This window comes from Rana temporaria, chromosome 1 (genome assembly GCF_905171775.1).
Source record: "Rana temporaria chromosome 1, aRanTem1.1, whole genome shotgun sequence".
In the NCBI taxonomy this organism is placed as follows: Eukaryota; Metazoa; Chordata; class Amphibia; order Anura; family Ranidae; genus Rana; species Rana temporaria.
Genome location: NC_053489.1, coordinates 499,262,458 through 499,289,526, shown reverse-complemented (window position 1 = coordinate 499,289,526; position 27,069 = coordinate 499,262,458). Strand labels below are relative to the sequence as shown.

General features: G+C 42.4%; 1 protein-coding gene across 4 annotated transcripts in view; it reads left to right on the top strand.

The window, feature by feature from the left end:
- LOC120918840 (WD repeat-containing protein 64-like) overlaps nucleotides 1-27,069 on the top strand; it is a 73,260-nt gene that overhangs the window by 2,119 nt on the left and 44,072 nt on the right. For 3 of the 4 annotated variants that reach the window (XM_040330700.1, XM_040330685.1, XM_040330707.1), the window contains exons 2-10: nucleotides 1-15; nucleotides 4,751-4,972; nucleotides 10,896-10,984; nucleotides 12,647-12,739; nucleotides 15,687-15,732; nucleotides 16,098-16,144; nucleotides 17,773-17,890; nucleotides 19,941-20,010; nucleotides 26,029-26,269. The exon at nucleotides 1-15 is cut by the window's left edge and continues 41 nt beyond it. In XM_040330700.1, the coding sequence (XP_040186634.1) occupies nucleotides 4,760-4,972; nucleotides 10,896-10,984; nucleotides 12,647-12,739; nucleotides 15,687-15,732; nucleotides 16,098-16,144; nucleotides 17,773-17,890; nucleotides 19,941-20,010; nucleotides 26,029-26,269 (917 nt within the window). In that variant the 5' untranslated portion in view covers nucleotides 1-15; nucleotides 4,751-4,759. The remainder of the gene's footprint in view (nucleotides 16-4,750; nucleotides 4,973-10,895; nucleotides 10,985-12,646; nucleotides 12,740-15,686; nucleotides 15,733-16,097; nucleotides 16,145-17,772; nucleotides 17,891-19,940; nucleotides 20,011-26,028; nucleotides 26,270-27,069) is intronic. The other variant, XM_040330692.1, reaches the window with a different exon arrangement.

The following is a 27,069-nucleotide window of genomic DNA, read 5'->3' as shown; positions in this document are numbered from 1 at the left end:
GTAAGCTTGTTTTAGGTTAGTGGCTCAGAATGACATTAGGCAATTTTAGAAGAAGGTCACAAATGGCGGTCTCAGTATTTCCGTTATAACAGGTTTATATTAAAGGTGTCTAATTCACTAATGTCCTGTTGCTGATATTTAATGCAATTCATGCAATGGATATAATAATTTGTGCATTATTAAATTCTTGCCTAATGTGTTTCCCTTTGTTTTTGTACATTTAGTTACCTGTGTTTAAACATCCGGACATTTTATCATGATAGAAGATATAGCTACACAGGCTTATATAACAAACTAACTCACTTGAAGCTAACAAATTATCTATACAATGAGACATTATGATACCAGTATTGAAATTATGTTTATCTCTATGTGTTATTGAATGACATACAGTGGGGATCGAAAGTTTGGGCACCCCAGGTACAAATTTGTATTAATGTGCATAACGAAGCAAAGGAAAGATGGAAAAATCTCCAAAAGGCATCAAATTACAGATTAGACATTCTTATAATATGTCAAAAAAAGTTAGATTTTATTTCCATCATTTACACTTTCAAAATGACAGAAAACAAAAAAATGGCGTCTGCAAAAGTTTGGGCATCCTGCAGAGTTAATATCTTGTACTGCCCCCTTTGGCAAGTATCACAGCTTGTAAACGCTTTTTGTAGCCAGCCAAGAGTCTTTCAATTATTGTTTGAGGTATCTTTGCCCATTTTTCCTTACAAAAGTCTTCCAGTTCTTTGAGATTTCTGGGTTGTCTGTCACGCACTGCTCTTTTAAGGTCTATCCATAGATCTTCAATTATGTTGAGGTCAGGAGATTGTGAAGGCCATGGCAAAACCTTCAGTTTATGCCTCTTGATGTAATCCCCCATGGATTTTGAGGTGTGTTTAGGATCATTATATATTTGTAGAAGCCATCCTCTTTTTAATTTCAGCTTTTTCACAGATGGCATCAAGTTACCATCCAAAGTTTGCTGAAATTTTATTGAATCCATTTTTCCTTCTACTCGTGAAATGTTCCCCGTGCCACTGGCTGCAATACAACCCCAAAGCATGATTGATCCACCCCCCAATGCTTAACAGTTGGACAGAGGTTCTTTTCATTAAATTCTGTGCCCTTTCTTCTCCAAACTTACCTTTGCTCATTCTGGCCAAAAGTTCTATTTTAACCTCATCGGTCCACAGAACTTGTTTCCAAAATGCATTAGGCTTGTCTATATGTTCATTTGCAAAGTTCAAATGCTGATTTTTGTGGTGAGGACATAGAAGAGGTTTTCTTCTGATGACTTCCATGAAGACCATATTTGTACAAGTATCTCTTTATAGTGGAATAGTGTACCACAACTCCAGTGTCTGCCAGATCTTTCTGGAGGGATCGTGCAGTCAAACGTGGGTTTTGAATTGCTTTTCTCACAATCCTGCGAGCTGTTCTGTGTAAAATTTTTCTTGGTCTTCCAGATCTTGCTTTAACTTCCACTGTTCCTGATGATTGCCATTTCTTAATTACATTCCGAACAGAGGATATTGACATCTGAAAACGCTTTGCTATCTTCTTATAGCCTTCTCCAGCTTTGTGAGCGTCTGCAAAGGTTTGGGTATCCTGCAGAATTTATAGCATTCACTGCCCTCTTTGCAAAGCTGAGACCTGCCAGTGTCATGGATTGTTCTCAATCATCGTCCGGGAAGACCAGGTGATGTCAAGCTCAAAGGTTTTAAATGCCCAGACTCATCTGACCTTGCCCCAACAATCAGCACCATGGGTTCTTCTAAGCAGTTGTCTAGAAAACTGAAACTGAAAATAGTTGACGCTCACAAAGCTGGAGAAGGCTATAAGCAGATAGCAAAGCGTTTTCAGATGTCAATATCCTCTGTTCGGAATGTAATTAAGAAATGGCAGTTATCAGGAACAGTGGAAGTTAAAGCAAGATCTGGAAGACCAAGAAAAGTATCAGACAGAACAGCTTGCAGGATTGTGAGAAAAGCAATTCAAAACTCACGTTTGACTGCACGATCCCTCCAGAAAGATCTGGCAGACACTGGAGTTGTGGTACACTAATCCACTATAAAGAGATACTTGTACAAATATGGTCTTCATGGAAGAGTCATCAGAAGAAAACCTCTTCTACGTCCTCACCACAAAAATCAGCGTTTGAACTTTGCAAATGAACATATTGACAAGCCTCATGCATTTTGGAAACAAGTTCTGTGGACCGATGAGGTTAAAATACAACTTTTTGGCCGGAATGAGCAAAGGTACGTTTGGAGAAGAAAGGGCACAGAATTTAATGAAAATAACCTCTGTCCAACTGTTAAGCATGGGGGTGGATCAGTCATGCTTTGGGGTTGTATTGCAGCCAGTGGCACAGGGAACATTTCACGAGTAGAAGGAAAAATGGATTCAATAACATTTCAGCAAATTTTGGATGGTAACTTGATGCCATCTGTGAAAAATCTGAAGTTAAAAAGAGGATGGCTTCTACAAATATATAATAATCCTAAACACACCTCAAAATCCACGGGGGATTACATCAAGAGACGTAAACTGAAGGTTTTGCCATGGCCTTCACAATCTCCTGACCTCAACATAATTGAAGATCTATGGATAGACCTTAAAAGAGCAGTGCGTGACAGACAGCCCAGAAATCTCAAAGAACTGGAAGACTTTTGTAAGGAAAAATGGGCAAAGATACCTCAAACAAGAATTGAAAGACTCTTGGCTGGCTACAAAAAGCGTTTACAAGCTGTGATACTTGCCAAAGGGGGCAGTACAAGATATTAACTCTGCAGGGTGCCCAAACTTTTGCAGACGCCATTTTTTTGTTTTCTGTAATTTTGAAAGTGTAAATGATGGAAATAAAATCTAACTTTTTTTGACATATTATAAGAATGTCTAATCTGTAATTTGATGCCTTTTGGAGATTTTTCCATCTTTCCTTGGCTTCGTTATGCACATTAATACAAATTTGTACCTGGGGTGCCCAAACTTTCGATCCCCACTGTATTTGTGTACTGTACACTTTTCCTTTCTCAATAAAATAAGATTGAATTAAAATATATTAGCTGACTCAATGATGCCATCATCAAATTCTTTGACCTACAATTTTTCAGAATTTCATATGAACAGTCATTAAAAAAAAGAACATTCATATGGCCAGCTTAAAGCGGTGGTTCCCCCTTAAAAACAACTTTTTTTTATTCCACTGGCCCCCCACATTACAATCGAATTAAGACTATTATTTTTTTTTGGCTGCTGTACATACCTTGATACAGCATCTTCACCCGTGCATCCGGGTTGCGAGTCCCGTGGGAGTGGGCGTTCCTCACATGTGTTTGATTGACATTTTTCCCAAAAACGAGCTCCCCCCTGTCGCGTTAGCCGCGTCACGGTTGGCGAAAGGAGCCGAACGGCGAGTCGGCGCTATACTGCGCATGCGCATCGCCGTTCGGCTCCTTTCGCCAATCGTGACGCGGCTTACGCGACGGGGGGAGAGCTCGTTTTTGGGAAAAATGTCAATCAAACACATGTGAGGAACACCCACTCCCGCGGGACTCGCAACCCGGATGCACGGGTGAAGATGCTGTATCAAGGTATGTACAGCAGGAAAAAAAAAATAAGAGCCTTAATTCGATTGTAATGTGGGGGGCCAGTGGAATAAAAAAAAGTTGTTTTTAAGGGGGAACCACCGCTTTAAGAGTCACACAAAGATTGTATGATGTTTAGAGATACAAATAAGCACTTGTAAATTAACCGCTTGCCGACCAGCCGCCGCAGTTATACGGCGGCAGGTCGGCTCTGCTGGGCGAGATCACGTAGATCTATGTCATCTCGCCGAGCAGCCCGCACGCCCCCGACTCCCACGCGCGCCCAGCAGGTGCGATCGCCGCCGGGCACCTGAGATCGCTCGTTACAGAGCGAGAACCGGGAGCTGTGTGTTTACACACACAGCTCCAGGTCCTGTCAGGGGGTGAAATGCCTGACCATCTGTTCATACAATGTATGAACAGCGATCAGTCATTTCCCCTAGTCAGTCCCACCCTCCCTTCAGGTAGAACACACCCATGGAACATACCTAACCCTTTCCTCGCTGACTAGTGTTAACCCCTTCACTGCCAGTGGCATTTTTATAGTAATCAATGCATTTTTATAGCACTAATCGCTATAAAAATGGCAATGGTCCCAAAAATGTGTCAAAAGTGTCCGAAGTGTCCGCCATAATGTCGCAGTACCGATAAAAATCGCTGATCACCACCATTACTAGTAAAAAAAAATATTATGAAAAATGCCATAAAACTATCCCCTATTTTGTAGACGCTATAACTTTTGCGCAAACCAATCAATAAACGCTTATTGCGATTTTTTTTTACGAAAAATATGTAGAAGAATACATAACGGCCTAAACGGAGGAAAACATTTTTTTTTAATATATATATTTTTGGGGATATTTATTACAGCAAAAAGTAAAAAATATTCATTTTTTTTCACAATTGTCGCTCTATTCTTGTTTATAGCGCAAAAACTAAAAACCGCAGAGGTGATTAAATACCACCAAAAGAAAGCTCTATTTGTGGGGAAAAAAGGATGCCAGTTTTGTTTGGGAGCCACATTGCACGACTGCGCAATTGTCAGTTAAAGCGACGCAGTGCCGAATCGCAAAAAGTGGCCTGGTCATTGACCAGCAATATGGTCCGGGGCTTAAGTGGTTAATAAAAAAATAAAAAAATTTAAATTAAATGGATTTATCTTACAGGTGCTTATTATGGAAGAACTGGAGTCTCATCATCATCTTCATGAACAACCAAATTACAAGGTGACTTTTCAGCTTCCTGCAGTAATAGCAGACACTCCGCACCGGGAACCATTAATACAGATATCTCCCATGCCAGACAATACATTATTGGCATTAGGACAAGATGGTCTTCTCTCAGTTTGGACATCAGATCTTAAACTGAAGAAAAGTCGGTTTATTCTGGTGAGTATTTTATTCCCAGTTTACATGATATTACTTGTATAAATCTGCAGAGGTGCAATTACCAATTTAAAGCCAAACCTTTTTCGTTTTGTACAGTGAACAGGGGGATTAAAACCCTAATTAGGTTGTTTTCTGCTTCTGTGTCCCGTTGGGAAGATTTCCCTTTACTTCTTGTTCTGAAGGCACTACAGGAAATGAGAGGATATCTCTCCAAAGCAAGCAAAATTCCTATCTTTGAATAGGTTGGAATTTGGGGCCATATTCACAAAGCACTTACGCCGGCGTATCTAGAGATGCGTGGCGTAATTGAAAAATGCGCCGTATCCTCAAAACGAGATACGCCTGAAAAACAGCTTTTTCCGTCCAACGTAAAACAATTACACCGGCGCATCTTGGGGCGCAAAATACGCTAGACGCACCATTGTTTTGCTAGGCAAATATGCAAATGAGGGAGATACGGCGATCCACAAAAGTACGTTTGTGCAGCGCAGGCTACGCCCTGTGCGCATCAGCTGTTTTCCCGGTGGAAAGTTACACCTTATAAAAGCAGGCTTAACTTTGCACCAGACGTGTGCAGGTCAGCTAAAGCAACACCGTTAGGGACGAGCTGAACACACACACTTGCAGGACAACAATCTGTATGCCAACATGCCAGGGGCATCCATGCTCATAGCTATACTAGTGACTTTAGAGGCACGCAGAAGGAGGAGGGAACGGAGGAGGAGAAGGAGGGCACAGGAGAGGATATACCACACACGCATAGACGTCTTTGGCATGCCTGCTTTTGAGGTGTTTCGCACCTTCAGATTCAGCCCTGAAGCCATCGTGGAATTAACCACAACCCTGAAAGATGACATCATCAGCCCAACACACCGCTCACATGCAGTGGAGCCACTGGTCAAGGTAATGGCAACACTGCATTTCCTTGCCACTGGCTCTTTTCAGCGTACAAGTGGAGTGGTGGCTGGGATGTCACAATCCTCCATTAGCAGATGTGTGCACCAGGTTGTCCCCACAATCCTCAGACGCATGGCCAACCAAATCATCAAACCCACCCAGGAGGACCTGCGGATGAAGACAATGCGTGAATTCTACAGAATTGCACAATTCCCAGGCACCGTGGGGGCCATTGATTGCACACATGTGGCACTACAGCCCCCCGTGAGACAGAGCACATGTACCGCAATCGGAAGCACTGCCATTCCATCAACGTACAGGTGATAGCCGATGCCCAATACCTCATATGGCACGTCCGTGCCAAACACCCAGGATCCAGCCACGACAGCTACATATACCGTCAAAGCAACACCCCAAGAGAATTTGAACAGAACGTGTATGGGGACAGCTGGCTGGTTGGTAAGTGACATGGGTGTCAGGCATGTCTGTCCCCCCCCATGATGCAGACATCACGAGGGGCACATGCATGACTAACATCCTCCTGTCTTATCCCTTCCAGGTGACTCTGCATATGCACTTGGACCCCATCTCATGACTCCATTCCGGAACCCCCAAACCCCAGGAGAGGAAAGATACAATGAAGCACACATACGTACCCGTGCAGTGGTGGAACGCACATTTGACCTCCTGAAGTCCCGTTTCCGATGCCTGGATAAGTCTGGGGGTACCCTGTTGTATTCCCCAAACTTTGTGTGCCAGATCATCAGGGCATGTTGCATGCTGCACAACTTCGCCGTGAGAAGGGGCCTAGAGATTGAGCTACGTGATGACCTGACCCCTGAACCAGACCTTCCCCCCCTGCCCGAGGATACCCCGTCTTCTGAGGGAGCAACAGTCAGGAGACGCCTCGCAGAAGGCATCTTTGCACGTTAAACACACACATTAATCATGGCACAAGTAGAATGCATGCATGCACACCACTGTGGTCCCTAGCACACACACCCCACATCCTCATCGAATTGGATTAGACCAAAGTACACCGCACGGTACTAGGGAGCAGCAACGCCCTGCCAAGGCTCCAATTATGTCACTGTACATTCATACACCTTTCACACGGACCTGGGATCACTTCTCTCTGGTCCTGGGGATCCCTACTCCACCACAAATGAGGGTGACACCCCTTTTCTGGCAGGAATGTCACCCCCACATTCATACATCATTCACACACATAAAACAAATCATAATCACAGTAAAAACAAAAAAAATTAAGAAAAACTGAAATCAAAAGTACATCCCAAATTAACGTCGGCCACGGCCCCTCAGGGGAGACAAATGGGGGGGGAATCAGGGGAAGGAGGAGCCTCCCCTGGTGTCTGTCCACCTGCTGGCCTGCCCTCCAAGGCCACGGCTATTCTGTTGAGGCCAACATTCAGGGCTGCCGTATTGCCCTGGACAGCCTGGGTATTGGCCTGGACAGCCTGGGTCAGGGCATTCACGTCCTGACTAACGCCTGCTGTGGCAGTCTGCAGGTCGTTAAAGCAGTTTATGAATGCCAAGGAGTTGCAGCTCACATCATTCACTGAGTCCTTTATGGAGGCCAGGCTGTCCTCCATCTGGGCCAAAGTCCGGGTGACCTGACCCAGATGGTGGGTCTCACGGGCCTGGTCCCTCCTAAGATTTGCAGGCAGAAAGTCTGCCACCCCCCTGGTCTTGTGTGTGGCCTTCCTGCCTGCAGATGAGGCTTGTGGCATGGGAGAAGGGGAGCCCCCTGGGGGGGAGCCCTGTTGGGGGAGGAGTGGGAGGGGCTACCCCTGATGGAGGCCTGACTGCTGCCAGCCACAGAGGGAGCCTCATCCAAAAGGCAAAGTATTTCACTGGCAATGGTTACCTCCTCCTCCTCAACCTCCTCCCCCTCATTCTCCTCATGAGGTGAGTTGTGGCCACTCCCCTCCCCTGAGGACTCCTGCCTTTCCTGGGGCTCTTCAGCAGCCTGATGTCCGGGGGATGGAGCAGACTGGCCAGATGGCCCAGCACCCTCCTGGCCATCTGTGGATGACACAAAACATACACAGGTTGGAGGATCCACACACTTGTCACATATTCCCTCCCCCCCCACACATGCTACACACCGGATAGAAAAAAAAAACACTTACCTGTCCTCACGGCCTCATCGGAGTCAAAGCCAGTTAGGCCCACCACTTGCTGGCTGTGGAAGCACTGGGCCACTGCACGCTCCTCATCAGTCCACCTGATGGTGCAAGGTTTGTCCCCCTCCAGTGCCCCTGGCATGTGCTGTAAGCTTGGCCAGCTTATCACGGACCACGCTCCTCAGATAATTTTTTGCGATACCACTGTCGGTCCTCGTATTCCCCCCCAAGGTATTGATATTAACAACGATCTCTTGGAGGATCTCCTTCTTCCTGGCCGGGGTGATGTCCCGGCTCTCAGGGCCATGCAAAAAACGCCCATGTCGGGTTATGGCCCTGACAAGGATCTGCTTCTCCCGAACAGAGAAGTTTAGCTTTCTCCTCTTTGGTGCCATATAACCACCAAACACTCAGCACCAAACAGACACAAAAATCAGACAGAACAAACAGACACAAAAATCAGACAGAACAAACAGACACAAAAAGAGACAGCAAAAACCAGACACCAAAATCAAACAGCACAAACAGACAGCTAATACAGACACCAAAAAACACACAGAAAAAACAGACACAAAAAACACTCAGAAAAAACAGACAGCTAATACAATCTCCTACTCCAATAAATCTTTACTATAACACTCCTACACTAACCAACACACAGCCACAGACAACAGAACAAAAGCACCTTGCTTCAGGAAGGGAAACACAAGGATGTACTTTTGCAATGGAAGGGCGTTTGTCTGGGCCTATTTATACACAGGGTGTATCTCACTAAGTACGCCGGGCCTAGTTCCTCTCTCACTGATTGCGCCGTGCCGAGTTCTGAGCATGCGCAGTGAGGTGCAGAATCATGGGCGCATGCGCAGTCCGGCCGGCCCTTCATTTGCACGGGGTCACGGCTCATTTCAATGGAGCACGCCCACTTCCTTCCCACTTTCAATTACCCCGCCTTACGCCTCGGAATTTACATTACGCTGGCGCAAATTTGGGCGCAAATACTCTGTGGATACGGTACTTGCATCACGAAATTGAGCCGGCGTAACGTAACAGAGATGCGCTACGCCGATCTAAATATGCGCTGCTCTACGTGAATCTGGCCCACGGTCTTTTTCCTCATCAATTGTTCTGGTCATAATGCTATCATTTTTCGGCCACCAAGCTCTGAAGAAAGGGGTACGCCCCCGAAACGCGTCAGCCTTTACCACGGTCATAGATCGAAGCAAATATTGTGTTCTGCCGATGGTGTTGAACTTCTGCTGTATTGTCTTTCAAGGCCTGTTTTTAAAACTCCACTTGTGAGTATAATGTTTTATTTTAACAATTTAATAAAACTCATTTATCAGTATCACACTAGGTCGGTGCGCCCTCCGTTCTCTTTTATCATTTTTCGGTTCCCATTATAGACAGCAATAAAAACCTGACATAAAGGGGAATTTATCGAAACTTTATCGAAACTGGAGCAGGCTCAACCAATCTTTTTCTATCATCGGCTCTTTTGGTTAAGCTTTGAAAATGAAAGACAGAAACTGATTTGGTGCTCCAGATTATGCCTACTCCAGCCTTAATAAATTCCCTTCATAGAGCCAAACCCTTCTGAACCTTATCTAAAACTAAAAAAAGCCCTTCATATACTTTAAAGCAGTGAATGTGACTATTGCCTAACATTGACCAAATCAATGAATAAATTAACACACATGCTGCACCTGCGAATGTTTGGTGAAGGCAAATTCCGAACTTTATAAATATGTCACTATATATATATAAAAAATACAATTTATAGTATGGTTTTAAAGGAGAAGGTGGGTGATTATCTCTATATGTAGGACTGTACAATATGCACAATAGGACGGACCTTCCTGTCCTGGAAACAACCATTCCCCTATGTTTTGCACAGGTTTCCAAGGGACAGAAAATAAATGAAAAACTCCCCGATATTGGGAAATAAAAACAGGAATTTTGAATCTTCTGCAATCCAACCAAAACAAATCAGAAATATTTTGTCTGGAGTCGGGCTTTAAATTGTGTTTTGTGAAGGCTCAGGGTGTCTGTTGGTCTAGTTCCTCTAACAAAGAAGAGCTAGAATTCAGATTGGGATCAAATGACACAGCAGTTTATCTCATTGCTCAAGCTAGGCTATCTGTAACTGACATTTATTAATGGCTCAAGATGAGGCAATTGTTGCGTTAATGATCACCTCTGCGCTCCTAATTGTTCTTGTGACCATACTGTAATAATATGCACAGGGAGCAGACTGCCTGCTGTCAGTAATCAGCACTTTATTATAGGATTCTTCTATTACAAGGTGTGGATACATATATAAACACTAAACAATATCCTTAGCTGAATACTGACATCAATAATCATTGACCAGTCTTTAAAACTGCCCAACAGGCCTGTACACACGGGACGAATGTTGGGAGACATCGGGTGGTTCAAACAAAAAACAGCTGACATTTGGCCCGTGTGTTTGTCTTCTGTCCGACAGTAGCTGGCTGTTTTGCCAGCTTCTGTTGAACGTACATGCTGGAAAAACAGCAGCCGGCTAACTCCCGATCAGCGGTCTCAGCCAATGGCGAAGATCGGAGTGTTCTGGCGGCGGGGTGGGGCGTCCCCCTGTCAGAACACAACAGCTCAGCAAGAGAGATCGCTGCACCACTCTTGGACCGGCTGCCCATGTGAATTAGTTCCCTATTTTATGTCCTCTATTTATTAGACTTTCATCATAGACTGTTTCCAGAGACATCATATACCTCACATCACTTGGCGCAAAACTGTTGTCTTTTTTGATTCATAGTGTTAACCGAGGCTTAGAGAGAATACAGTGCAATGTATGTACAAAGGGAACATAACAACAATTTTTATCATTACATTTGTTTTAGGATGAAAACAAACAACAAAACAGGAAAATAAAATGGATTTCAGACTCCACACTGATGCCTCATTATAACAAGATAGTTGTTGGAACATGGTAAGACCTAGTAATCTGCATGGCTATACTGGGAACGTTTCATTGTATAGGGTATAGTAACTATCTACTAAACAGAATTCAGTGTCCTACAAATATTATATGCTCTACGTATCTTTTGGCTGTGCTCATATTTGTATAAAGTTGAACTGAAGAAATAAAGCTAAATACAGAGTAGAAATACTGTACATATGGCCTTGTTCACACAAGTTGATCTATGCCCTGTGCAGGGCCGTGTTTCACCTCCACAGAGATGCACAGGTGTTGCATCCCATTGAGGTCTATTGGGACCCAGCAGCTACATGGATACAGCCACTGCTCGCAATGTGACATCCGTGCCGATGCCCGGCCCCACGTGCATCCAGGGAGAGTTTGGGGGCATGCACGTGCATCCACACCAATGTCATATTGGGAGCAGCGACTGTGTCCATGCCGCTGCTGGGTCCCTATAGACCTTAATGGGACTGCCTGCATGAGGATGCATGCAACACCTGTGCATCCCTGTGCAGGTAAAACACGGCCCTGCATAGGGCATGGATCAAATCCCTCTGTGTGAATGATGCCTAAATGGGTGTTGTTTTACCCGCTAAAGGAATTTTTATTCTGTGTATCCAATTATTAAATTTACACAACCCTGCAAGATTTACAACAAAATTGGTGACCTGACTTTCTGGGCTGCAGTTACACAATAGAATTAGCCTCTGATTGGCCAGAAAGAAACTGTAGCAAAACTTCACTCTGCTCTCACGTCTTTCTCCTCCTGTCACCATGTTCCTTGTCCTCACAAGTGCATGAAGGACACCTGATTGGCTTCTATCGTTGCTCCCTCCATCGTCCAGTTTGAGTACTCCTGTACAGGGGATTAAAAGAGGCTGATCAAATCAAATTAAGATACTTATGCTAACTGCATTAACATTTTTTTGTGTTTGTGGGGAAACATTCCCATGGACTGATCTTCTACAAATGAAAATATTTTATTCTATATGGACAGCATAATTTCACACAGATTCCCATAGTTGTTAAAGTGCAAAGAAAGCAAAAACAAACAAACCCTGTAAGACAAAGGCATAATGAGCTAGTATACATCGCATACTAGCTCATTATGAAATACTTACCTTAGATCAACGCTGTTGCACCAGTCCCTGTACACCGCTGTGACCAGCAACATGTCTCCCAGAGTTTTTTCCGGTTTCGCGTGCTCCGGTGCTGTGATTGGCTGGAGCCGCGATGACGTCACTGGCGCGCTGGAGCTGCTGGTCATGACACGGCTGCTGAAGAAACGGCACGAGCGAGCCATTTCTTCAGTGCGCATGCACCGATGGCATTGGCGCAAGCGTATATGGTAAATCTCTCCTAAACTTTGCAGGTTTAGGAGAGATTTTCAGTACCTACAGGTAAGCCTTATTATATATACCTGTGGGTAAAAGTGGTGTAACTAGGTTTACAACCACTTTAAACACAGAGACTGAATGATTGTAAATGATTTGTCCTCCTTAATTCTGAAATCTTTTTAAATTAGAACAATAACAAAAATATGAAAGGTCAAGTAAATTACTGTATGAATGTCATATTAATTTATTTATGGCAAATAATGTAAAAGTAACATAAATTATATGAAAATGCTTTTCCCATGATAGCAATTCTGTTTTACATGCTTGTTTGCAGTGACAGAGAGATACGTCTTTATGAACTCTCCAACTTTGAACCATATTGTCAGATAGTGGGTTTTGAGACAATACCACTGCACCTTGGTTACAGGTAATGATCCTCATTGGCTATCTGGTCAATAATTTAATTGTTAATTGTTAAGCCAATTACACCCCATCACTGTTGCAGCAGTCCCTGTACACCGCTGTGACCGGCTACATGTCTCCCGGAGATGTACATCTATAAATGTCCACAAACACTGGCACCAAAGTCCAAATATCTTTTCTGGAGTCACCCAAGGTGTAAGGCAGACAGACTAGAGTGAATAATGATATCCTCCACCGAACATCAACACACCAGGCCTCTTACCCCAAATAGTGGACCACTAGGTTATAGGTGGTCAAATAGGCACTGTGTATATCCACAGGCTGGTCATGTCTCCGCTAAGACACCAAGCAACTGGATCTTGTATAGCCCTCACAGGTAGTGGATCCACAGGTTCATGCATTGAAATAAGAGAAAACGACTCCTCATGGTGCTGTATATCAAGCCGGTGTATAATTTATTCCAAAAAGAATTCCAGAGTACTCACATTTAAAATGCTTAAAAAAGAGCATGTCATAAGGTATAAAACAAGCAAATGTTTCCAACCCACAAGATGGCCACGGTGAGTGTGTGTAGCGTTGTGACATCAGATTCCAGACTTCACCCTACGCGTTTCGTCCAATAAAGAACTGTGGGTGAATAAAGCTACTGGCATCCACGAAAACTTTTTTTTTCAATGAGCTTAGCAGCCCTTGAGCACCTTTTTTTTCTAATTAGGACACCTTCTATTTTAATTATGTTGTAATAAATATCCGTGAAAGCAAAAGTGGTCCTCATAACAAACAAAACAATTTTTTTTCTAGCACACTTACTTAAATAAGTATAGCCAGTTTTTTGTTGGCTGTATGTCTCTTTTGGATCACAGGAGCACAGTTTGTTCTGCATATCTGTGACCTGCTTTCAGCCTACAGCGGGCTAAAGCCTGCTGTCGGCTTACATCACAGAGTCTGTCCAGGCTTTGAAAAGATCCCAACCATATGGTCAAAGTCCACCCAGATGCCTGGACCAGTAGTTGGCTCAGCCTCTCAGCGAGCCACTGAGAGCCTGAGCCTGCTGCTCCCTCCCCCTCCACAGCTCAGCACCCCAGCGAGCACTGAGGAGGAACAGAGTAGAGAGCTGGTTGTGAAAAGTCAACAGCTCTCTGAAACCTGAAGACCAAGAGCTGAGCGATCAGCTGTGTTTGATCACTAATTTCTTGTCTTAGAGCCAGCACAGGAGAGATGCAGCATGGGACCAAAGCTGCACCCACCTAGGTGAGTATAATTTTTTTTTTTTTTTTTTTTTACCTAAACCCATACTTCTTTTAAGAGAAAGAAAAAAAACACAATACTGTCTAACAATTTGTGTTTATTATGTGGAAGCCATACTGCCTCGTTAAAGGCAGGTATGCCTGGAGGGAGCCCATTTAAAGCAGAGTTTCACTTACACTTTAAGAAATTCTGACCCCCTGACATGCCACATTTGGATTTTTTTTGGGGGGGGGGGGGGAACCTAGTTTTGACAGGTATCCAGCTCCTACTTCCACCAGGGCTGCCAAGGTGGCCCCTCCCACCCTCGTCACAGGTCTCAGAATATTTCATGGCCATTCAGCATGCACATGTGAAGCTGCAAGCTGTGACAGCCGGTTGCCCACAGTAGTAATGCCGAAACCACAGTGGGAAAGTGAGAGGGGCGAGGCTTCAAACGGCTGCGTCGCTGGACCATGGGACAAGTGAGTGTGTGTTTATTAAAAGTCAGCAGCTTCACTTTTTGTAGCTGCTGATTTTTAATAAACAAAGAAATGGGTGGAACGCCTCTTAAAGTCCCATAGACACACCATAAGCCCAGTACTGTACAGCACAAGGGCAGCTGCGTTCATTGTGTTCTCACGCCAATTCCAGTAGACTAAAAAAATAAATGCCAACTGCCCCAATTTAAAACTAGCTTTCAGAGTAGGGTGCACAACAAAAAAAATCCCCAGCATACTTACTAACTAGCCAGCAAACAAAACAAATTACACCGTCTAAAAATGTGCATTATGGCCCAGATTCTCATACATTAGCGTTGCTCCTGGGCAGCGTAATGTATGAGCTCTACGTTTCACCGCCGCAGGTCTACAGGTTTAAATCCTGATTCTCAGAACACTTACCTGTAAACTTGCGGCGGTGTAGCGTTAGATTGCTCGGCGCAAGCCCGCCCAATTCAAATGGGGCGGGCACCATTTAAATTAGGCGCGCTCCCGCGCCGAGCGTACTGCGCATGCTCCGTCGGGTAAATTACCCGACGTGCATTGCGCTAAATGACGTCGCCCCGACGTCATTTGCCTAGATGTATACGTAAATGGTGTCCAGCGCCATTCACGGACGTCTTACGCAAACGACGTAATTTTTATTCAATTCGACGCGGGAACGACGGCCATAGTTAACATTGGTTGCGCCTGCTAATTAGCAGGGGCAACCTTACGCGTCGGGTACGCTACGCAAACGACGTTAATTCGCTGCGTCGACCTCGCGTATGTTCGGGAATCGCCGTACTTACCTCATTTGCATAGACGACGGGGAAAAGCGACGATGCGACACCTAGCGGCGGGAAAAAAAATTACTTTTAAGATCTGACAGCGTAACAGCCTTACGCTTGTCAGATCTAATGGGTACCTATGCGCAACTGATTCTAAGAATCAGTCGCATAGATACCCGGGGCCAGATGAGGTGTTACGACGGCGCTAATGGTGTTGCGCCGTCGTAACGCCTTCGAGAATCTGGGCCTAAAAGTTCTGTGGTCCTCCCTCATATAGCCATTCTATATATACACTAGACATTAGGATAGCATGCACAGTGCTAAGGTAATATAATTTCTTTGTGGCCTTTTACCATAAAAATATGACTTATTTTTTGAGGAGAAAAAAAAACATTTTTTTTTAATCTTGAAGATCTTTAAGATAACCATTGCTTACACGTTCTTTTTTATATTTTAGTCAGCGAGATACTGAGGAGGGTGTTATTTATTTTGGTGATGAGCAAGTAAGTTTGTTTTTAATTAATATCAGAATTATTTATTGTTTAACAGGTTTCTTGATTTTTAAGTACATATTTGCTGTTAAATAAAAATACGTTATTGAAAATCTTTCTGAAAAAATCTCCATTCATTATATAAAATAAAGTGACCACCCAGCATAATAAATTGTTCAGTTTTCTGCTAATACACAGTGCAGCTGCATACAATTTGACAAACTGAGCTATTTGCGTATTCACGTAGACCTTACCTTACAGTATGATTCATTATAATTATGGATCAATTAGCAGTATAACTTCAAATATTATTTGTCTTTTTATCTGAAAAGGCTGCATTAATGTATTACTGCTTTATCATTTTTATTGTGTTACAGGGATGTGTTAACATTATTCTAATTTCACGCATGGCAGAAACTCTCAGGTATAGTGGATTCATCAATTGCTAAATGCTCGGTTGGTTGTTTAAATAAAATAGTTAAATTCTTTATGTGTTTTTAAAGAGACGGTATCATCATTTTTGGATATTTGTATTATTTTGTAAGTTTAGAAGTTACCTAAAGAATGTTTTAGATTTGTTTTAATGTTTCTATCAAAACCTTTACAAATAGGCTTTATGTATAAGGTACACACATGGCAAAGAATTGCCAGGGCATTCTAAGGTTTCTAAACAAAAAGAACACCACAAACTGTTTAACTTCAGACTCTCTTTCTGTTTGAAACTCTAGACAGCCCCAGATCATAGCTGCCAGGAAGGAGGAAGCAACTTTTACCCATTTGCTATAGAGTGCTGTAAACAATGGGCTTTTGTCAGCATAGCAACAGTTCAACATATGTAACAGTTTGTGTATTCTGGGCTGCAATAAAATTGATACAAAAGTCTTGAATCTATGACAAAGCATCACTGGATATATTTTAGGTTGAATATATTTTTATTTATGTATTTTCAAGTTTGCTAAATCATAACATTAAGGGGTACAAAAAATAGAAAAAGGGGAAGGAAAAAAGGGGTAACAAAAATGACTAAAAATGGTGGCACAAGCGCCATAATTGACAACATACAAGTCGATGTAATGACAAGTGAGTAAACTCAAATAATAAAGGAAGAGGAAAGAGTAGAAAAACAGTAAAAAAGGGATGGAAAGTTAGATACAGCATCCATTATCAAACCATAAAGCATGTAAAGACTGTAGAATCACAGTAAAGCATAGTGCCAACTGGATATTCTGTATTTGAGAAATATTGAAAATTCCACTGGCAAAGCAACAGTTCTGCACACAACTCAGTTTTGTGCTTTAAGAAAGTCATAATAATATTTTTTTTGTGGACTAAAAGTAACAATCATGATACTGAGGAATAAAAAAGAATTTCTGCCAAAATCACATGTATGTTAACTCTGCAGTGAGTTATGCTGCGTACACACGATCGGTCAATCCGATGAGAACGGTCTGATGGACCGTTTTCATCAGACCAAACTGATCGTGTGTAGGCCCCATCGGTTATTTATCCATCGGTTAAAAAGTTTGAAACTTGTTTTAAAATTAACCGATGGATACCTAACCGATAGAAAAAAAAACGATCTTTTGTAGGCACGTCCATCGGTTAAAAATCCATGCATGCTCAGAATTAAGTCGATGCATGCTTGGAAGCATTGAACTTCATTTTTCTCAGCACGTTGTTGTGTTTTATGTAACCGCGTTCTGACACAATCGTTTTTTAACTGATGGTGTGTACGCACGACTGATCATCAGTCAGCTTCATCGGTTAACTGATTTGTAAATCCATCATACCGTTCTCATCGGATTGACCGATCGTGTGTACAGGGCATAAGATTACCTCTCCTTGGATAAGTCTACACTCTTTAAAAGCTTAGAATTCTTGCATAAAGCTATTGAACCTGAAGTTCTGAAGTATGAATTGCCAAATGCAATGTTAATCTCTGTAACATCCACTATAACATGTGCCTAAGCAGGGTAATCAGACAACATTGGAACAATTAATCTAGATAGTTTTATGGGTTATGTCAACTCTATATAAATCATTTTTTAACAGGAACTGGACAAAATGCCAAGCTGTGGAAGAAATTCCTAGTATTTCAATAGATAACATTGCAGACCTAAGCCATGTTAAGCTTGTTCGTTGGAAGGTGCACAATGACTGGGTTACACAGGTAATAGGCTCTTACAATGTTATGAAAACTACAATGTTTCTCCTTGTTGCATTGTTTCTCCTTTTTCAGTGAAAATAAAAACAGAATTGTATGTCATGGTAGGTTAAATAATTCACCTGAGCATCACCTGCTGGTAAAACCTAGTAGAGAGAAAAAACAATAAGAAAAACTGCTGTTAGGTATAAAGTACATGTTTCAACAGTTGCCTTCCGAATCCTGGGCCAATCCTATGAGTAAAGATCTGAGGCCTCGTACACACGAGAGGATTATCCGCTGGAAACGGTCCTCCGGACCGTTTCCGCGGATAAATCCTCTGGCGGATTTTGATCTGATGGTTGTACTAACCATCAGATCAAAATCCGCGTGGAATTCCCTCCGCGGTGACGTGTCGCGCTGTCGCCGCGATGATGACGTGGCGACGTGCGCGATGCTGTAATATAAGGACTTCCACGCATGCGTCGCATCATTACGACGCATGCGAGGGAGGGAATCGGACAGATTGATCCGGTGAGTCTGTACAGACCAGCGGATCAATCCGCTGGACGGGATTCCAGCGGATAGATTTCTTAGCATGCTAAGAAATTTTTATCCGCTGGAAATCCATCGGCCCGAAAAATATCCGCGGATAAATATCCGCTGGGTCGTACACAACAGCGGATCTATCCGCTGAAACTGATCCGCGGATAAATTGCAGCGGATAGATCCTCTTGTGTGTACGGGGCCTGACACTTCCTGGTAGTGTCCGAGCCTGACGCCCTGTCCTGTCCCCCAAACCTTCAGATTGACTCACCATTATGGTGATGGCCAATTAGTAACTGAGAGTTCTCCATTTTCCATAGTGGATTATGCTCAGAGGCCTGCATCTCATGGCCCTTTTGTAAAATGTATCCCACGGTGTGAAGCCTGCAGTGCCCAATTGAGTTCTTCCTACGTATGCATCTTTTTCATCTTTTAACCATTCCAATAAGAAGAGCAGCACTCTGTCTGTTGGGGTAAGTCTGGGCTTTGTGCCCTTTACTGGTGCACACAGTGCTGTCTTTTCTGGAAGATCACAGGCACAAGGGCAATGAGTTGAGGGGCCCTGCCTACTCACACGCAGATAATAGCTCTTTCTTTCTTTTGCTATTGCTACATTTCTATAGAGGAGGATGTAACATCATCTGATTCTAACAATCCAGTAGGATCAGTCTGCTGATATTTCTCCCAAATTTAAGGATTCTACTTTTATGCATATTGACGTGGTATGCCCAACGTGGCCTTAAAGCAGCTTGCTTTTGGCCATCTGTCTGAGTTCACTAAAAATGCCCAAGGCTGCCAAGATTTTCCCTGCACCCTTACTAGTAGAGCCCATTTTGTACAGTAAATGGTCTCATCCTGAAAATATATTTGTTCCTCCCAACCCTTTTGCTCAGCATATCCTATTAAAGAGGACTCCCTTAAGAAATTTGTAGTGGACCAGGCCATTTCCTGCATTAATAAAACCTTAACTTTCCCTGTTGAGGGCATGCTGGTTTTTAAGGACCTTGTGGACAAGAGGCCAGAAGACCTGTTTGAGACCTTGAGACCTCTAGCTGGTCCCATGATGCAACCCGATGTTGTCACCATGCTAGTTTAAGTCCTGTGTCCTGTACTGTATAATTAAGATAATAGTTTTTTGACCCAACTGTGAAATCCTTTTCTTGGAGTACAGTAAAGGAGACAGGTCCTTCCCTTTATTCCTTATCATCTTTCTATTGCTTGCTACAAAACTGAGGCTTGCTCAGAATGTGAGGGGTTAAATGGGGGCTGTCCAACAGCTTTGGCTGGTGCTAGACTTTAAGTACATTGGGGAAAGTTATCAATCAAATCTGGATATAACCACCCATGTAAAATCAGCGGGTAACAGTGTAAATATATAATGATGTGGGATCAACTGAAGCAAAAACACTGCTCTACCAGAAGCAAAATTTTGCCATGACAAGCTTTTGGAAGAGTAATATAACACGTACATTACACAACACACATTGCATATAAACAAAATGATTTATGCCCTTTCTTTATTCATTCTCAGATCAGATATGTCCATTCAATTGAATCAATTATTTCAAGCTCCAATGATGATTACACATCTCTAATAATAGGTAGGTAGATCATGTTAAAGCATGCTTCTACAGATAGGACTGCCTGATGGTTAAAAGCATTATGTTTAGTTAGGTGTAGTTGGAACAGGCCCCAAGCAAAGATTTAGGAAATGTAAGAGGATGATCAAATATACCAAATACATGATGTTTGAGGGATCACAGAAAATGCTAAGCTAATAATATAGTACATGGTTAAAGTTGAATTCCAGCTATGGCAATTTTTTCATAGTTACATTGGCCTAGCTTGGACCCATGAAACGATGCATATACAATACCTGGCTGATGCCCAATGAAGCTGTAAATCACTGTAGTGGGTACTGCTACTACAATTACCTCCACTAGCTTCTGGGTCCTTTGCTGAGCAGCTGCACTGCTGCTTACTAAACACAGGAAGTCACTGGCTCAGCATGGGCACCACTCAGAGAACACCTTTTATTTTCTCAATGAATGCAAAGTTTTCCCTGATTGGACAGGGTTGAGATTGTGATGTCACTGCCCTACCTCTCCAACTTGTCCTATCAGGGAATGCTTTTCATTCATTTAGAAAATGCAAGGTGTTCTGAGTGCCCATACCGAACAAGCAACTAGACATGTGCAATTCGTTTCTGCCCGAATATAATTTCGGACACATTTTTGGTTATTTGGAGATTCTAATGTATCCGAATCTCAAAATGAAATAATAACGAATATTAACAAATTTTATTGAAATCTGTTAAAATGTGTTTTGTTTATTCGTTAATTCCAACTTTTCAGAGCTAATAGAATTCGGATTGGGCGAAAAACGATCGACCGATTCGAATTATGTGTGAAGAATAGCTGGTTGTTAAGCAGTGGGCCAGAAAACCGGCCGCCCGCATACTTGACAACCGATGAGTCATTATCTGTCAGCGGGTTTCCCCACTGACAGATAAATGTAAAGAAAAGAATGCCGGCAATACAAACATTTTTAAAAGAACGGCGTGGGGTCCCCCGAGTTCATATCAGGCCAAAGATCCCTGTTCTCATGTTGATAAGGACAAGGGCCGGTTGTGGGGGTCTGCGAGCAATTGCTCTCACCTGCGTCGACGCTGACCCAGCATGCACCAGTCAATGACGTAGCAAGGGTGCCACCAGGAGACGTTGGCAGGTGGCCCTTCCCTTCCCTATAAAATAACTGTCAAATGGAGGAGCCTGCAGTAGGCAGACGGCCTCCATGTCAACGAAAGCAATTTTTTTGTTTGTTATTTTTCTGGTACAGCGGGCGGCATGATTGAGTATGGATTTACATGGGGAACTGCTTTTTGATTCTTTAAAAAAGGGATTGTCAAAAACTGTCTCTGTGTTTTCATTACTTTACAGAGCCCCCCCTGCCCCAAAGCACCCCCCCCATATTGAGGGCATGTGGCCTAATATGGGTCATCTCCCCCATTTTCTGACCTGCTGGGCTGCATGCTAATGGTCTGTTATGGATTTTGCAGGAACCAAGAGGCTGTTTTTTTTTACATTTTTGGCATAGGGTTCCCCTTAAAATTCATATTAGACCCGAATGGACTGGGAGGGACCTCCCACAGTTTTTTTTGTATTGTCGGCATTTGTCAGTGGGAAGTGGGCAAGCCCACTGACAGATGATGAGTCATGGTTGTTAAGGACGCGGCCCGCTGCATAACAACCAGCTATTCTTTAAACAGAATTTAAATCAGCCTAATGTTTTTCGACCGATCCGAATTCTAATCATTTTGAAAAGTTGGAATTCATTTGAAAATTAATAAACAAAAGACATTTTTACGAAAACAAAACTAATTTTAACGGAAAAAAAAGCTAACTAAACAAATTCCATAATGAAATTAAATTAGTAGCATAACGAATCTAGTGATACTGAACAGTAGGGATCTGGACAGACTCTCTCTTTCTTTTTTTTGTATGATCTCTTTTTATTAAAGTAAGAATTTCCAATATAATGGAAGGAAAAAGATTACAGTACACAAAGACAGAAACTTTTTTTTTTCAAATATAATGTTTATTAACACCCACAATGGGTGAAAACAGGTCAATACATCCTGTACATACAACAGACAGCAATGTAAATGTTATATCGATTTCCATACAGGCATCTGTAAAAAGTAAGGGCCCTTTCACACGGAGCGGATCAGTAATGACCCGCTCCGTGTGATCCTCCTTAAAATCCCCGCTGAGCTGGCAGCTGACAGGGCGGTCCCCGCACACTGTGCAGGGACCACCCTGTGTTTCCTCCGCTCTCCCCTATGGGGGATCGGACGAACACGGACCGTATGTCCGTGTTCATCCGATCCGATCTGGCAGACGGAAGAATAATAGGATTTCTTCCGTCTGCAAATGCGGATCTTTGCGGAGGCGGACAAATTACGGGTGTCAGCAGATGTTCATCCGCTGACACATGTAATCACATAGGGACCCATGTATGTCCCGTTTTCATCCGCAAACGGACGGATGAAAATGCGGACATACGGTCCGTACGTGTGAAAGGGCCCTAACAGAGAAAGTATAAAACGAGAATCAAGCAGGCGCTGCCCATTGCTGCCTACTAGGAAAGACAAATAGAGAACCCAGGTGAAAGACCTGAAGCCACCTGTGACCATTTTCCTATATTCAAATAATTAAAGAAGAAAAGAACTAAAGAGAGATTGAAATAAAGGAAAGGAAAAAGAAGAAGGGGGAGAAGATAGAGGGAGGTTTATAGGGGGGAAGGGGTAAAAAGAGGGGGGGGGGACTGGGTATCGTTGGCTTTGGATAGTCGAGGCACTCGGGGGAAATGTTCATATGTGGCTTCCGTTTCCAGGGAGGGCCAAAGACAGAAACTTTGTGTCCATAAATCCAATCACCAATTCACCAGCAATCCACAGCTATGAACAGCAGAAAGAGGCGTGCAAATTACTGTATGGGGACCCAGTAGTCATGCAGTAATGATGTCTCTGTGCAAAACCAGTAGGTACCAGTAGGGCAATTGAGTTACAACATAATATAATATGTATAACAGAGTACAAAATGATTGATGCAAACCATAGAGTAGAGTTCTGGGCACAGATGAACAAAAAAATATAAGGTATGGCAGTAACCATAATGGGGAGAAGTAGGGAAGGAAAAAATAGAACCGATTACCGGGTTGAAATCGCTCTATAGAAAAGAAAGACCATTGGACAGAATTTCTAATCTGATTTATTTTTTCTCAAACAACACATTCAAACACCATTGTTTTCATGTGACATTTTGCTGCCAGCTAACAATACATTGACTGCTAACAGGCGGCGCAGCCAGGCATGGCAATGTAAAGGTACGTTGGGATCCTCTTCCTGGTTTTTGGCCGCTTGTTCACCCTGCTAATCTGTATTTTGATTGGACACAGCACAAGTTTTCAGCAATGATTTTGGCTTTATACCTGCTGACCGGCTGCTGCCAATCACAGAACAGAGTTCTGTGTTTTCTAAACCCATAGAACACCAGATGCAGAACAGCCATCTGGCTGTTTCTTTTCCCTGAAATCAACTCTGAGTTTAGGGAGAAAAGACAGCCAGATCCTGTGAGTAAAAGCAGCATACATACACTTGTTAGTCACACAGTTAACCACTTGATTGCCCTTCTGACCACCCTTGACACCCATTAGTGTCATTAGTACAGTTTACAGTATTATCACTGATCACTGTATTAGTGTCACTAACGATGTCACTGTCAGTTAGAGTCCCTCCCAGCCAGTGTCAGTTAATTGCAGATTGCCGATCACACTATCATAGTCACAGTATAAGTTGCTGAACAACACCATTACTAGTATAGTGTCTAAAGATTTGTAAATTCTAGTATTTACAGTGCCTTGAAAAAGTATTCATACCCCTTGCAATTTTCCACATTTTGTTATGTTGCAATCGAAAACATAAACATATTTTATTGGGATTTTATGTGACAAACACAAGGTGGCACATAATTGTGAAGTGAAAGGAAAATGATAAAAGGTTTTCCATTTTTTTTTACAAATAAATACCTGAAAAGTGTGGTGTGCATTTGTATTCAGCCCCCTTTACTCTGATACCCCTAACTAAAATCTAGTGAAACCAATTGCCTTAAGAAGTCACTTAATTAGTAAATAGAGTCCACCTGTGTGCAATTTAATCTCAGTATAAATACAGCTGTTCTGCAAAGCCCTCAGAGGTTTGTTAGAGAACGTTAGTGAACAAACAGCATGAAGGCCAAGGACCAGGAACACACCAGACAGGTCATGGAAAAGGTTGTGGAGATGTTTAAAGCAGGGTTAGGTAATAAAAAAAAAATCCCGATTCCCAAGCTTTGAACATCTCATGGAGCACTGTTCAATCCATCATCCGAAAACGGAAAGAGTATGGAACACCTGCAAACCTACCAAGACATGGCCATCCACCTAAACTGACAGTCCGGGCAAGAAGAGCATTAATCAGAGAAGCAACCAAGAGGGCCATGATAACTCTGGAGGCGCTGCAGAGATCCACAGCTCAGGTAGGAGAATCTGTCCACAGGACAACTATTAGTTGCACACTCCACAAATCTGGCCTCTATGGAACAGACCCAAAACATACAGCCAGAGCAACAATGAAATGGTTTAGATCAAAGCATAGTTATGTGTTAGAATTGCCCAATCAAGTCCAGGTGTAAATCCAACCGAGAATCTATGGCAAGACTTGAAAATTGCAGTTCGAACGCAATTCTGACAGAGTTTGAGCTATTTTGCAAAGAAGAAAGGGGAAAAAGTTTACTCTCTAGATGTGTAAAGCTGGTAGAGACATCCCCAAAAAGACTTGCAGCTGTAATTGCAGGGAAAGGCGATTCTACAAAGTATTGACTCAGGGGGGCTGTATATACAAATACACGCCACACTTTTCACATATTTATTTGTAAAAAATTTGGAAAACCATTTATTGTTTTCCTTCCACTTCACAATTATGTGCCACTTTGTGTTATCACATAAAATCATGACAAGATGTGGAAAATTTCAAGGGGTATGCATACTTTTTCAAGGCACTGTATATATATCGTAGTTTGTAGATGCTATAACTTTCATAAAAACCAATTAATATACATGTATTAATTTATATATATATATATTTTTTACCAGATACATGTAGCGAAATACATTTTGACCTAAATTTACGAAGAAATTTGATTTTATTGGATATGTTTTATAACAGAAAGTAAAAAATATTGGGTTTTTTTCTGTGTTTTTTCATTTATATATTAAAAAAAACTCAGTGGTGATCAAATACCACCAAATGAAAGCTCTATTTGTGTGCACAAATTCTATAAAGTTACTTTGGGTACAGTACTGCATAACTGAGCAGTGTCCAGTTAAAGTAGCACAGTACTGAATAGCGCAAAATGCCCTGGTAATGAAAAGAGTAAACGTTACGGTGGTCAAGTGATTAAATATTTCTGTGGAAATTTGTGCTCAAAAAAATCATGATAGTTGAGCTTTGTTTTTAAGACAAAATAGTGCTTTCTTTTTTTTTTTTAATTACAAAGCAATTTCACCCAAATAGAGCTCCCCATCAGGATTTAAAATAGTAAGGCACCAGGGCAGAGAGATCTACAATATATCTCCACTTTTAGGTGCGTTTGGCAATAGTTATCCAGGATTTTAGTATTCTATTTGGACCAGAACTGCTGAAGTTTATTAATTGGATAATAAAGTAACTATTGTACAGTATTTGATTATGTAAGGAAAGGTTCAGATCTCAAACCAAGCTACAATTGTGATGCTTCCACGTGAGGATTTCGATAGAGAACCCAGTAAAATGTTGCACTCAAAATATTATATAATGTGCCTGCTAATAGATTCTGCGTAGTAATATCTCACTTGTGAGTTAAGTAGAAGTCACCCTACGGCTTAAAATATTGTTTTTGTGCATCTTCAATATGAAAATGTTAAATATTCAATAATGGCAAAAATAAAATAATAAATACAGTCTATTTATTGCTTGTTATATATTTTCAGTCCAATTATCCATAAGATCCAGTAATACAATATTACTGAATTTGTAACAGGTTGCGTAGAGGGAACAAAAAATTTGCAGAAGCGCTTAAAGGATCTAATGGAGTTTGGCAATGTGAAGAGCAAACGCCCCTCGTTGGCCAGCCATGCTCCTCTCAAAAGAAATATCAGTGATGAATCCCTCTTCAGGGTTAAAAGAGGCGTCAAAACATTTGATTTCTCCAAGGAAGCCAATGTTCTTGTTACCGGAGGCATGGATAGGATTGTTCGTATATGGAATCCATATGTACCTGGGTAGGTGCCACATTGTACTTAACATAGATACAGAAAATATAGATGCAGAGCTGAAGTTTAGCATTACAGTATAAACAATAGCAGTAGTGTAGCAATGTAAGTAACAAACTTTACCTATCTCATGGCCTTGGAGAGTCCAGCCCAGACACTGATTTTTAAATGTTCATCTCTTTCCCACATGGCTTTATCAGACTGTTTATTAGACTTTGTTGCTGGTCTGGAGTTTGAAGGGGTGACCCATACTTTTTTTTTAATGAAGCACCTACACAGTGTTGAATGGCATATGCGCTACTCACAGTATAGCAAGGCTTGAACACTAAGGGCCAGATTCATAAAGACTTACGAACGGGCGTATCAGTAGATACGCCTTTGTAAGTCCGAATCCGCGCGGTCGCAACTTTAAGCGTATGCTCAAACCGAGATGCGCTTAAATGTTGCTAAGATACGACCGGCGTAAGTCTCCTACGCCGTCGTATCTTAACTGCATATTTACGCTGGCCGCTAGGGGCGTGTACGCTGATTTACGCCTAAAATATGTAAATCAGCTAGATATGCCTATTCACGAACGTACGCCCGGCCGTCGCAGTAAAGATACGCCGTTTACGTAAGGGGTTTTCAGGCGTAAAGATAAACCACCAAAAAGATGGCGCAGCCAATGTTAAGTATGGACGTCGGAACCGCGTCAAATTTTTCTAATTTTACGCCGTTTGCGTAACTTGTTCGTGAATGGGGCTGGCCGTAATTTACGTTCACGTCGAAGCATTGACGATTTGCCAACGTCATTTGGAGCATGCGCACTG